This window comes from Hordeum vulgare, chromosome 5H (genome assembly GCF_904849725.1).
Source record: "Hordeum vulgare subsp. vulgare chromosome 5H, MorexV3_pseudomolecules_assembly, whole genome shotgun sequence".
In the NCBI taxonomy this organism is placed as follows: domain Eukaryota; kingdom Viridiplantae; phylum Streptophyta; class Magnoliopsida; order Poales; family Poaceae; genus Hordeum; species Hordeum vulgare.
Window position 1 is genome coordinate 320,517,734 of NC_058522.1, and position 13,942 is coordinate 320,531,675.

General features: G+C 44.1%; 2 protein-coding genes across 2 annotated transcripts; one reads left to right on the plus strand and one right to left on the minus strand.

Moving 5' to 3' along the window:
* Positions 1–5,693: 5,693 nt before the first annotated feature.
* On the plus strand, positions 5,694–7,572 carry LOC123396485. Its single transcript, XM_045091406.1, has 2 exons — positions 5,694–6,703; positions 6,806–7,572. Exons 1-2 carry the CDS (start codon positions 6,041–6,043, stop codon positions 7,298–7,300), a joined length of 1,158 nt encoding a protein of 385 aa, XP_044947341.1. The 5' UTR covers positions 5,694–6,040; the 3' UTR covers positions 7,301–7,572.
* Positions 7,573–9,535: 1,963 nt separating this feature from the next.
* Positions 9,536–12,023, minus strand: LOC123397820 (bifunctional bis(5'-adenosyl)-triphosphatase/adenylylsulfatase FHIT-like). Its single transcript, XM_045092352.1, has 4 exons — positions 11,727–12,023; positions 10,480–10,626; positions 10,086–10,184; positions 9,536–10,005 (listed from the first exon to the last, which is right to left on the minus strand). The coding sequence occupies exons 1-4, from the start codon at positions 11,979–11,981 to the stop codon at positions 9,889–9,891; spliced, it is 618 nt and encodes a 205-aa protein (XP_044948287.1). The 5' UTR covers positions 11,982–12,023; the 3' UTR covers positions 9,536–9,888.
* Between the last annotated feature and the right edge of the window lie 1,919 nt (positions 12,024–13,942).

Here is a 13,942-nt window from a genome sequence, read left to right on the forward strand (position 1 = left end):
CTACCAGTGTCATTTGGTGGGGAAGTGTCATTTGGTAGTGCACACATGCCCAAAACTTTGCAGCTCCATTGTGCACTCCTAGCTTGCACTTCCTTCACAAGGGTTCGGTATTATCAGAAACTTAGCAGAGTGTTTTTGCTCAAAATTTGCATTGGACCATGGGATGTTTTTACATATTGGAACTATATATGATCCCTAGTAACTACAGGAATTTATTGGGAATTTTTCAAAACAGGAATCATGGGGTTACTTCACAAAGGGATAATTCTGGTCAGAAAATAAATAATTATTCTGGCCATAATTATCCATTGGACAAAGAAATATTTTTGAATATTTTGAAATCATATGGTATTGAGAATATCTTGTAAAATTTTATAGGTTGCTTCACAACCCATAGTGATGCTATAATTCCAAAAATGGAAAAAGAGAATTATTTTATGGAATAAAATTTTGCAAATAAGTCTCAGAAAGGATTTAGTAAGAAGCAAAAGGTTTTGGGTTGCTTGAGAAAAGAAATCAAAGACCTCACAATCCAACTTGCTTTGAGAATTTGAAAATCCACCAAATTGCAAGTGATCTTCAAAAAATATTTTAAAAAGAAAAAGGTTTGAAAAATCAGGGTGTTGCATCTTCCTCGTTTCTCCATACAAACAAATCATTGTAACATAGTTTCACCAATTTCTTCTTTTTCTATGACTGCTCATGATGGATTGTGCAAACGAAATGTTGCAGCATGTTGTGCCAGCCATCCCTCTAAATCATGCCACCATCTCCGCCACAGGAGAACTCCCTTACCCAGACTCAAATCAGTAAATCCCCTACCCCTTCTCTGCGAGTGATGATCCGCCTCTGCTGCTACTGGTTCTTCTTCTTCTTCTTCCTGTTGCTGCTCTTTTCTTCATCCACCCTGTAACACCGCCTGCCTCTCCCTGCCTAACCACCTGCCGCCACCACCCTAAAACTGGTGAGTGTTGGCACATGCCACCCCCTCTTCAGGTCGCCAGGACGATGCCAACCATCCCTCTAAACCCTACCACCATCACCTGTGCCCGTGACCTCCTGCACCCCACACACTCAAGTACATTAACCCCTTGCCTCTCCTCCGTCGCGACAACCCAGTGCTGCCACTATTCTTCCGACGCCTACCTTTTCTTCTCTACCCTATCGACCCACCCAACTCTACCTTCAACCACTTGTGACCGCCATCCATGGTGAGCAAGTGTTGTCACTCGCTACCTCATCGCCCCCTTGCCCGAGTGAAGCCCCCTGCGCAAAAAATAAGCGGTCGTCTCAGTTGTAGGCTACCCCTCTAAACCTTGTGATCATCCCTAGCATCGCCGACCTCCCGCATCCTGCACTCCAGTCCATTAACATCTGCCTCTCTTACGTCAGTAATGGCGTGGCAAGCCACATCATATTCAAATTTGGTGAGGTCCTAATGAACCATCACCAATGATGTCACAACCTACAATCTAAGCCTCGGGGCTGCGTGTGCATTGCTACTGGAAAAATGGTCTCATCGGGAGCAAAGCACATTCCAAAATCATCTTAATAAACACCAGCATGTTCAAGCCTACTAAGCTCCAAACAAATCTCCAGAAAATCATGTTAACTATCAGGTGTTTCATTTAGAGAGCTAAAGAGGCAATGTTGACATACACTAATCTTTATCCAAGAAATCTAGAGCCTAGAATCATGGATCCATTTAGCTTCACAAACGTACTATATATACATGCGTCCCATGTAGTCAAAACTACATCGTGTCAAACAGCTTGTGCTTGTACTCATCTTTGACTACAGTATGATCAACCACAACTTCGACTACTATATCTCAGAACACTTCCACGGTAAATAACCATCCTCTGTCACCACTAAATAAATGAAACTGGAGTAGATCAAACAAGAGAAATGGATAAAACTGCAGCATGATCATACGATACATTAATGATCTCTTGGAAAAAGATGCAGGCATGTCACATATCAGGCCACTGCGAGTAGACAATTCGCCAGGATTGTTGGCTTTCTCCTTTCCCTCACAAGCTCTAGATAATCACTTCAGTAAACTAATAAATGAGTTCACTTCTATATAGCTAAACATGACTTTGTGATCTTCAACTCACTTGTTACTTTGTAAGATTAAAATAATATACATATGACTATAACATCAATACTCTAGTACAACAATAGATTCTACATAGCAATCCTCATTGCTGCATTCTTCTTGCCATCACACGACTTCCATGAAAATATATGTCATGGTTTTGTTTGGTAGATGCCACCATACTGGTTTCATCTTTCAGAATCCACTAAATAAAACACAAATTGAACAAATAACAATATTTAACATCCAACCTGTTGGCTTTCTCCTTTCCCTCACAAGCTCTAGATAATCACTTCAGTAAACTAATAAATGAGTTCACTCCTATATAGCTAAACATGACTTTGTGATCTTCAACTCACTTGTTACTTTGTAAGATTAAAATAATATACATATGACTATAACATCAATTCTCTAGTACAACAATAGAATCTACATAGCAATCCTCATTGCTGCAGTCTTCTTGCCATCACACGACTTCCATGAAAAATATATGCCATGGTTCTGTTTGGTAGATGCCACCATACTGGTTTCATCTTTCAGAATCCACTAAATAAAACACAGATTGAACAAATAACAATATTTCACATCCAACATGTTCTTAAATAAGGTAAGAGTGCTTGTTGATTTATCTTTGAACCAGAAGGCAACGGGCAATCAAGGATGTTGGGCTTCTTCAGCCAACATATGGTCCCATGTTTCCCGTCTCTCCAGAATCTTGTGAGAACGACAACTAAAAGAAGAGTTCCTACAGCAAAAAGGAGAAATAATATTCTTGAAGAATCTAACTGTTGGGGCCTTTGCGGCACCTCTATTCCTGAAGAATCTTCCAGTCTCGATCTGTTTGCTAATTAATAATCCGAAGGCAACTATAATTTTATCAATTCAGTACATATACAAAACCTTTTCAGCATGCACAAAGCAATGATACACACAATCCCGGGAAACCTCAATCAGATCATCTTGTGTGCTTACTGAACGTCACAACCATGCAAGTAATATGTGTTCCTTGGTAACAACAGAAACATATCAGGTGATGGTATCATAATTTTTTTTAAAGCAAGTCTAGACTGTTGTCTTTCGTCAAAATAAAATTTATGTACGAAAACATCACACAAATAAGATGGATGCTCGAGTAGAACTGAAGTATACTAATGGTCCAACACGAAGAATGCTCTCTACTTGATAGAAATAGTCGTGAATCTTTTCACATAAGTAGGAACAATCCACTAAACTGTACATAGGGGAGTGTACTGTTAACAATATGGATTGTCCCAAACTGCTGCTAATGATGTGGATAGTACAAAAAGGAAATGACTTTTTTCTCTGCCACAGATTTTTTTTATCCTTTCTCTTTTGCTTCTTTCCTCCGTTTTACTCTCAACTGTACCACAATGTAACTGAACTGCAACTCCCCCAGTCCAATTTTCAGTCTCACACAGGAGCGGGTCATCAGAAATATTACAAAACAACACATCAATCGCAGTAGCAGTGGCAAGCAACATTCCCTGCACTCGGTCTTCTCTATCAACTGGACATCATATCCCTGCTACCCCCGCTCCCCAAGCTCATCTGTACACTGCATTCCTGTGATCTCTCAGTCCTCTCTGCTCTCTCACGCAGCTTACACAGCAGCAAGCAAGCCTCTCTAGCTTCCCCCAATCCAAACAAATAGCAACAGAAGGCAAACAAACATCAACAACTGGGTAGATGGATCTCATGGCTCGCGGGTGGTAACTGAACTGCAACTCCCCCAGCCCAATTTTCAGTCCCACACAGGAGCGGGTCATCAGAAATATTACAAAAAACACATCAATCGTAGTAGCAGTAGCAAGAAACATTCCCTGCACTCAGCCTTCTCCATCAAGTGGACATCATAGCCCTGCTACCCCCCCCCCCAAGCTCATATGTACACTGCATCCCTGTGATCTCTCAGTCCTCTTTTCTCTCTCACGTAGCTTACACAGCAGCAAGCAAGCCTCTCTAGCTTCCCCCAATCCAAACAAATAGCAGCAGAAGGCAAACAAACATCAACAACTGGGTAGATGGATCTCATGGCTCGCGGGTGGACGGACTGACCGGTGAAATACTAATTAAATTGTACGTATCAATGGCATGCTATTCTATGTAGCAATGGTGATCAAACATGTGTATCAATGGATAATGCAACGACCACTAGAGTTATACCTAGAAATCACGCATCAATTCCTAACTAAGTTGTGAAAAGCTAACTATTGAACTCCTCTTGTACAAGTAAGTCCTTTATTATGAACTAACATCAGACTGTAAAGATGGTTCTAGGGTTATTCTTACAGTTCTGCTTTATAGAAAATTATATCACAAACATGGAAATTCCCTTGAATAGTAGTCACTTAAAAGCTAGGTAGATATCAAAACCAAAAAATTGAAGCCAGACACACTAAAAAATATGCACTCACATTCCCAAGCTGGTCGATGATAGTAAAATAAAACATTAGTCGTTAGACTAACGATATCATTAGTTTCTTGCTCTCCTACTTCTATCTAAACGAATCCACTGGAGTAAAGAACTGCCAAACAAATGTTGCATCCAAAAATTCAACACTACCACAACTATCAAATCAAACCAGTCCAGGTTCTTGTGAAGCCAGGAATGTACAGGTAGGATGACTACCTCGATGAGCAAACTCTTCTCCTTGGTTGCCCCAGTCTTGACCCGGAGCATGTTGTCGGCCGAGTACGGCATCCCCACATCGTCTAGCGTCACTCTTCTTTGATCGGCGACGGCCAGCGACATCCATACAACCGTCAGTGCACAAGGTCAATTCTATCATTCTTCTGCACATACAAGAATCTGCAAGCATGTCAATGTTATTCAAAAATCAGCAACTCACTTTTATTCATCCAACAACAACATGTCACTTCATTGATGCAACAATAGCAACACAGAGCAGCTTTGTGACAAGGATGTGAAAATAAAATAAGAAAGATAGAGAGAGCGGGGATGACAACCTTGTTGCTGGAGGGGATGATAACCAGTGCGGCGTGGGCGCCGGCACAGAGAGCAGCGGCAGGACGGCGTCGACCAAAGACTTGAACGAGCTAGCTATGGGACCGCGCTATTATTATCCGACGCGACGTCCACATCAAAGCCATACTCGCCGGAGATGAGCCGGATGATCGAGATCTAGTAACCGACCCCATCAACACGAACGGAGCCACTCATGCAGGCAAGCGAAAGGGTTGGGTCTGGGGCCGAGGGACTCGTCGACCTCGATGAAGCGGCTGACGCCATCATCTATGCGTGGGCGGTGATCAAGCGCTAGAAGGGTGAGCGCTCGCGCCGGCGTGGCCGACCCATGGATAGTGAGAGAGAAAGATGAGGATAAGTCGGGCCACAGCCGTGGGAGGAGGCGGGCGCATGGTGGAGGAGGACCGTGGTGAGCTCCAAGGGATCTGGGATTGGCCATCAGCTAGCACGAGGGACGGCGATGGCGAATTTTCTCGGGAGCGATATGGGATCAGGAGGCGCTAGGGGGTTGTTGGACGTGGGATGCGGGACGTTGTGGCTGTTTTTTTTTGTCGTGGCTTTTATTTTTTGTTTTGTTTTTCCTTTTATCATGCGGAAAGAGAGGGAATCGTAGGAGGGTGGGGTGGAGGGCAGCAAGGGGATCGTGGATGGCACGAGGTTGAACTATCACGACAGACGGTAGATCCCCTTTAATAATAGAGATGTGCACATTACACCGATCAATACATCGTGCATTACCATAACTATTCACAACTCCCTTGCAAGTGGACCCATCATCGAAACCCAAAACCCCGACGACCGAGAAGCAGTCTCACTAGAAGTAGATACGTGGCACTTCAGTAGACCGAGAAAAGTGGCTACCTGTTTTTTTAGAACAAAATGGTTATCAGCTGAAAAATGCCTTATATTTTGTCTCCACTGGACGGGGTGGCATGCAGCGCCGGAGACGGCACTTTTGGGCTTTAACGGGCTGGTGGCTGTTGCGGGCTTGCAACACCGGCCTTAAATACTGGGACGCACTCGTTGTCCAGCCTGCATGCAAGCCAGGTCTCCATTCCATTCCATACCCATCCATCCGCAGTCATCCTCGATCCAGCGCCCGCCCCCTCACGACACCCTACTCCTCGCTCCATCCATTCCACACGCCCACGCACACGTACGCCGATCGCAATCGACTCGCTCGCTTCCCGCCCCACAAATCAAGAGCCAAGCACCACACTGGTTCCCGGCCATCTCATTCTATTCATCCATCCATCCATCCATCGCACACCTGCAGCAGCCTGCAGAATCATATGTGCCTGCTTCTCTCTGGCGCCGGCGGAGCAACCAGCATGAGCAGGATCCACCCCTCCGATCGCGGCGACGGCGCCCGCCGCGCGGCGCGGACGGCGGCGGAGCGGCAGCTGCCGGCGGTGTACACGGTGTGGAAGAGGTCCAGCATGGGGTTCCAGGGCACCGACGGCTTCTCCGTCTACGACTCCGCTGGGCGGCTCGCCTTCCGCGTCGACAACTACGCCCGCCGCCCCAAGGCCTTCGCCGGCGAGCTGCTGCTCATGGACGGCCGCGGCGCCCCTCTCCTCTCCCTCAGGCCGCAGGTACTCTACCATGCATGCAGGCATGATCACAACAACACAGCATCAGCATAAAACGTTGCGTCTGGTCGCTAACACTTCCTACTCTCTCTCTGCTCGTGACAGATCTTTAGCCTGCACGACCGATGGAACTGCTACAGAGTTGCACCGGGAGAAGAAGGCTGCCCGGACACGGACAGGAGCTCCTCCGTGCCGCAACCGCAGCCGCAGCAGCTGTTCTCCATGCGGAAGTGCACCGCTCTGCAGAGCACGGACGACGCAGAGGTCCACATGTCATCGGCCTCGACGGCGACGACGTCAGGGCGCGGCTGCCGGGCCCCGCCTTCCCCTCCTCCGGGCTACCGCGTCGAGGGCTGCTTCTCCAGGAGGAGCTGCAAGATCTCCCGGAGCGACGGCCAGGAGGCGGCGCGGATACTCAGGAAGAAAGCCGGTGGACCTACGGCGGTGGCGTCGTCGTCCAGGCCCGTCGCTCTCGGCGACGACGTGTTCAGCCTGGTCGTTCGGCCGGGCGTGGACGCCGCCACGGTCATGGCCATTGTCGTTGTCATGGACCGGATCTGCCGGAAGCCTTACGCACCAATGGCGTGCTCTTCACAGTAACCAATAGCTACTGCGCTAGACGGAGACGGTGCACCCACGTCAGTCAAGAGTTTTTCGTCCTTTGGTTGGATGAGTCGGAGAACCGCGGCACACGAACGCCGGACATTGTGATGTCGAAGAGCTGTTCTTTATCTGTTTTATTAGTGTGGTTTTTAGTCATTTGTACGGGTTGTAAAATAGTAGCATTACCGTCATGCCTCAAAGTGGCATTTGATGTCATTTTGTAAAAGCTGATGTGAGCATCAAATATCTTGAGAATCGCTTTGATAAAATATGGTCGAGCCTGGTCGGGAAAGAAAGTCCTTGCAATATACTCCTACATAGAAAATAAATATACTGACGCGCACAATGTGACCTCAGGATGCCAATTCCATCCCCAGTAGAGTTGAGAAATTCAGTGGGATTAGTGGACACCCAAAGCACTGAAATCAAGCCAAATGGGTTGCCTTTGTCGTGCATCTGCCGAAGGCCTTGTTCGGTTGACAGGAAAGTGGAAGGGATTTGGCAGGGATTGAGTAGATTAAATCCCTAACAAGTTAAATTCTCCTTCAACCCCCTTGGGAGGAGGATTAATCGAACAAGGCCGAAGGAGGAGGAGACCTAGGCCACGTTCCAACCAACATGTTGGGGCAACCAAGCAAGCGAACAATAAATGGGCAAGCAAGTGCGCCAAAGCGACGGCCCTAGTTGTTGGCATGCCAATGCCATTGCCAAGCCCTCCAGGACACACGACCACGACGGGGAGGAAATTACCTGGTGCAGGTTACCTAGTACAGAGGCAACGAATCCAACACTGACCACTCACCGCTCGGCAAAGACACCAGCAGGTGTGGCGAATTGCAATCCAGAGCACGCACAGCAAGCAAACACAAGGCAGAAATATTCTTCTCCATCAGCACATCCTATCATGTATTCATGTGGCATCCAGCCAGGGGCATCCGGTGAGAGACAAAAGCCTTCTTTCCGCGGCCACAAGAACAAAGGTCCTCTTTGGCATGCAGCGTAAAAAGATGAAAATGACCAAAGTCGCACAAGCTCCACAGGCAGAATATGCACAAGATGAAAGGGACAAAAGTTGCCCCGACTCCGCAGGCCAAATCAGCCGTTACCTGAGCTTTCTTCCACGACGCGTAAAGAAACCCAAGCGCTGAAATTCAATCAATCAAATACCCTCAAAGGATCTACTACTGTCCTTCGGAGCTAAGAAACGTTTTCGACCATCGCAAGGAAATTTTGATGCCATGATGCTTTATGAGAGGAAAAACAAAGCTTCAAACACTCGGTTTTCTTGTGTGCACAAGGCAGGCTCAACTCACGACAGGTTATGAGTGGATTTACGATGGAATTGTTTTGCTAATAAACATTTTATAACAGTGAAGAGTCCACTTTCGGCAAAGCACAAGCTAAATGCTTAGCCGGCTCAGGGAATAAAGCTTTAGCACATAAGCACGTAACATCATACAGCCCTTCCTGTCCCCATCAAGAATATGTTGAATCGAGTATTACAAATTCAGTTTTGCTATAATGTTGTGCAATGTATCAGCTGTAACATCTTAGGCTTTAAAATGAGCAGAATACTTCCACCCAAATAAACTATCACCTCTGTGCGGTATTAACCCTTAATGCACCTTCCAAAGTAATATCAAGAAAATTTGACTTTCACCAACTTAAATGTTACACGGGTAATGTTGAGTCAATTTGTAAACTGAAACTAAATGATGCGTGCCCAGTTGGTTCATATTAATTCGTGATGCCAGTTTACAACTGCAACTCTTAGTATATCCTTAGAACAATCTGCAAGAGGCCTAGTTCAGTGTCTTCCACGTATTAAAAGTTCATGTTAGTCCATGCTAGAGCTGTTGCCTATAGTATGGTTACTACTGATAATAGCAGATTTCATCACTCATGGAATAATCATAAACGTAAAACAAATAATGCTTTTCGGTTGAGAAGCACTCCCTCCGTTCTTAAATATAAGTCTTTGTAGACATTCCAATAGGGGACTACATACGAAGCAAAATGAGTAAATCTACAGTCTAAAATATCTCTATATACATTCATATGTAGTTCAATAGTAAAATCTCTAAAAATACTTATATTTAGGAAGGAGGAAGTAAAACAGTAACGCTCCATGCCTAGGAAGCTATTACATCCCCTGCAATAGAATGTCTAAACACCATATATCATTTTTGCTACAATCTAGCCACTCTCTTAGTCTCTTGTACATCTCATAAATAAATAATTTGCCCACAATACTTTTTTCATGTATTAAACCTTGCAAACAAACAAGGCAGGCATTGTAAGGCTCGGACTCCTGTGTTTTTTCATGCATGTTTGCGATCAATAAACCTAAAACCATCAATATCCATAAGGCCATAACTTGAGAGGAACAACTATTATCACATAAGTACTACATAAGTAACCCACTACCTCAGACTCATCAGTTAAGACTCGACATCACCAGGTCAGTGGAAAATAAAATATCCATTGCTACACTCTCGAAAAACAATGCAGAACAAACAGTCCAGAAGTCTATTTCAGTGAAAACACTGAGTGAAAAATTAGAAAACAGTTTGTAAGAAATACATCTAGGAGAAAAGAGCACGGTACTCGTTAGCTTCATGACTCATTTCTTCCATGGTCCTATCTTTTCTTTGAACATCCAGATCGAGCTTTTCCTTCAATTCTTTTTCTTTCACATCAATCTATTACGAAGGAAAATGGTAGGTTTAGTGAAAAAATTCATAAGAAATTATATGGATGGCAAAATGGGTGGTCAACGAACCGCGTCATATATTTCATCATTATTTTCAAAATCTCCCTTCCTCCTGGGGATCACATGGATGTGGACATGCGGAACTGTTTGGCCAGCTTGAGGACCATCCTGTACCAAAAGAGCTATCAATAAGGAAATGTTTCCTTTTCATTCATAGGTTATTTATAAGGTAAAAGGCGAACAAGGTAATCAAATCAGCAGAAGATTTGGAGTAAAAGTCGAAAGAACCAACAGGAACCTCATATGGCAGTGTGGTGTAATTTAGGTGATTAGCGTGATCTATTTTGTTCTGAACCCCAGTAGCAGAATCCAAACATCATGTGCTTTCAATTGGATGAACTAATTATATAAAAATTGGAAGCATAAGCTAATCAGTACATATATAGCGAGAATGTGAGTTGACCTGAATTGCAAATGTAAGCGAAGAAGCTTTGTGGTACTGCTCAAGCCGTACACCAACTTCCTTTGCAGTGACCCATAAATCACTTGTCTCGCCAGTGCTTAGATCAGTAAAGCGTTTCACTTCACGCTTGGGGCACACAAGGACATGTACGTTTTGTTAAGGAAAAAATGCATACAGTGTAAGTAGTCGTTTTACAGTTTGAACTATGAAAGCTGCAAACCACGGGACGGCAAAGGGGGCAATAATGGATAGCTACCTCGAGTTAAAGTATTATACCATCAGTATATGTAGCACAGTAAATGTTGCAGTATGAGTACATTTCCTGCCTTTCCTCGAGAGGATAAGCTTTTGGGTGAACTTGTCGGTGTAGGAAGTGATGGACACAACGGTAAAGATCATATTTCATAAAAAAATGACGATGTCATCACTCACGAGTCCATCAGGTATAAACAGATTCGAGCAAGAGATAACTATTTTGGCAATTTTTATATGAACCATTCACTTATATAAATAGCTAACCGTAGCATAATTTTCTGACATCCTTGATATTCACATTTACGTTATCCATGCATATTTAGAGATCAGTGCAAAATGAAAGAATGATATACTACCATAATTCTTCTGATCTTAGTATGTGTTTCCTATATGTATGCACCTTGGACACAATTCAGAAACAAGCAAGCGAAACAAGGTTTATGAACAGTCCGACAAAAAAAGAGATTCCAGGCTTGTCGGCAGTGTTTAACTGTAAATCTCGGTGATGACTATGTCAAAACAAAGGATATGACCTGCAGTGTAAGATTAGGACATGTTAATATAACACAAAATAGTATATCCGCGATCTATAAAGTCGTAATCATAAATACTAGCTGCAATACTACAAATACATACTCCCTCCGTCCCGCATTCCTTGTCGCAGAAATGAATGAGCACAATGTTAATACAACATCGCTAGGGTTTAAATGTGCATGTGCTACTCAGACGATATCGGCGATAATTGTGATTCAGACTTGCAATTATTAACTACACCAAGTATTACAAAATCGTACCGAAAAAAATTGTGCCAGCCCTGGAAACCTAAAGTGTGATTTATAATCTACCATTGGCATCTCCGTGACTCCGTCAGACCAAAAAAAAATTAAATACAATCACAAACAATCCCTAGAAATACAGTGTGATTCTGAGGTGGAAGTGAAAATTGAACAGAAATTAGACAAGGGAAAGTTGGGGCAATCATAGAGATTTTTACCAGGGAGGAGGGGGCGTAGGTTGACCATGGCGTAGGAGAGGGGCGTGGCGTGGAAGACCTCCCTCGCGTCGATCCTGTAGGGCCCGAACTTGTACGTCGAGGCCTCCATCTCCGGCGGCGGCGGAGATGACAAGGAGGAGGTGGCCCGCGGCCAAGTGTGGCGGCGAAGGGTGGCCGTACGCGTACGAGGCGGCGGGGTCAGGGGGAGGAGGAGGGCACGCGAGCGCAGGGCGGAGCAGAGCCCAAGCAGCATCCGCAGCAGCAGGCGACAGTTTTTTTTTTTTTTAAGGGGAGCAAGCAACACAACAGTTGAGCACCGAGTTGGAGAAGAGCAGAGGAGAGGAGAAGGAGATAGCTATGGGCCTTCTCTGGCCCATGTTAGCCCATCTTAGTAGCTTTGCTGCAGATGCAGCCGCTGGGCTGCAAACAACCAAAGCCGCAAGCAACTAGTTAGCGAGCATTCCTTCGAAAGTCTCTTAATAATCACTCCTATACGTTTTCAGCCGCTGCTACGTATCGCGCTCTCAACGATTTTTCGAATTTTGCTTTTTAAAAAAAAAATCGCACGTGTTTTCGGCCTTTTAGATTGGTTTTTTTCTTTTTTTTCATTTCGGCTTTTTACCGGTCTTTCGTAGCTTTTGGACGACGTAATTTTTTTAAAAAATGCGTTCTTTTAGGGGCACGGTTTTGCTATCACGAGAGGCATGGACGTGCCTTTTGGAAGGGAAAGACGTGTTTCTGTTTTTTTGCCAGAGGCACGGCCGTGCTTCTCGGAAAGGAAAAAAAAAACCTGTTTTCTCCTTTCTTTCTTCCCGCGGGAGGCAAGGTTTTGCTTTCGCGAGAGACACGGTTTTGCATTCAGGAAAGGCACGGACGTGTCTCTCGAAAATGGAAAAAAATGTGTTTTCTACTCTCTCTTTTCTACGAAAGGCACGATTTTGTTATCGCCTCTCGGTAAGGAAAAAAATGTATTTTCTGCTCTCTTTTTTTCCGCGAGAGGCACGGTTTTACTTCCGCGAGAGGCACGGTTTTACTTTTGCGAGAGGTACGGTTTTGCCTTCGCGAGAGGCACGTTTCGTGCCTCTCAGAAACGAAAAAACGTGTTTTCTTTTTTTCTATCGCGTGAGGAATGATTTTTTTTGTTCGGTTTTTCCGTGAAAATATAGTTCGTCAAAACCTATCAACATGGATCTAGTTTTCAAGATCTCGACGTGAGAAATCCAGCGATGAAAACGGTTCAAGATTTTTACGAACGGTTTAGGAGATAAAATATTTTAAAAATATGGATCTACGAAAAGAAGGGAAAACTTTCAGGTTGCGACAAGTGGCACTCATGTAATATGCCACTTGTCGCAATCTGGAAAGGTGGGAATAATCGTTGAAAAGTGTACTCCTCAACTGGTGATTTCCGCCAAGATCCGCAAAGATCAACTCTTTTTATTTGAACAAGATAAGTTGCCCGTGCAATGCAACGAGATATTAATATTTTAGTACATTATCCCGTGATTTATTTGTTCATATAGATGTGATTGTGTAAATATATATTTACAAAATCTTACTCGTAATTTACCTAGCTAAATAAATTATCACTTATTTGATGAGAATTAGTCAATAAAAGGTGGGATAGTTAAGACGTTCTCTAAGGAAAACCAGTAATAGGACGGGAAAATCAAATGAAGAGAGGGAGGGGGAAATGTAGATTGGACTAAGCACTCAGCCTGGCAGGAAAAGGAACACTATTCCTTTTTAAGTAGGATATATAGAGAAAAATAACAAAAAATGTTGATTTGAAAAGTTTTGATAAATCTAATTTTGTGTTCAATCTTGTGTGTTCATACATCTTCCTTTTGTTGAAAACAAGGAAAAATAATGGTAAATAAAGGATAATGTTGCTCCTCGTATTACACGTAATGATCTTGTTAGCCTTGGGGAGGGGGGGGGGAGGGCTCTAGTGTATACATTACAAATGTAACTACATTTTTTGTCATGAAAGAATGTTCTTGTATTTTGTTGGAAAAACACGTCGGCGACATCAATCAGTACTTTGAGAAGGTACTTGAGCAGCAAAATCAACTCATTGATATGAATCAAGAAACACCATGAAGCCAACATTGAGAAGGGGAAGATTTTCTTGTCCTACGAGGCAAGACTTATGCAAACATATGACCATGGCCTCGGCCACATCCTATGCTAAACCACCGGTGCGTCGGAGCC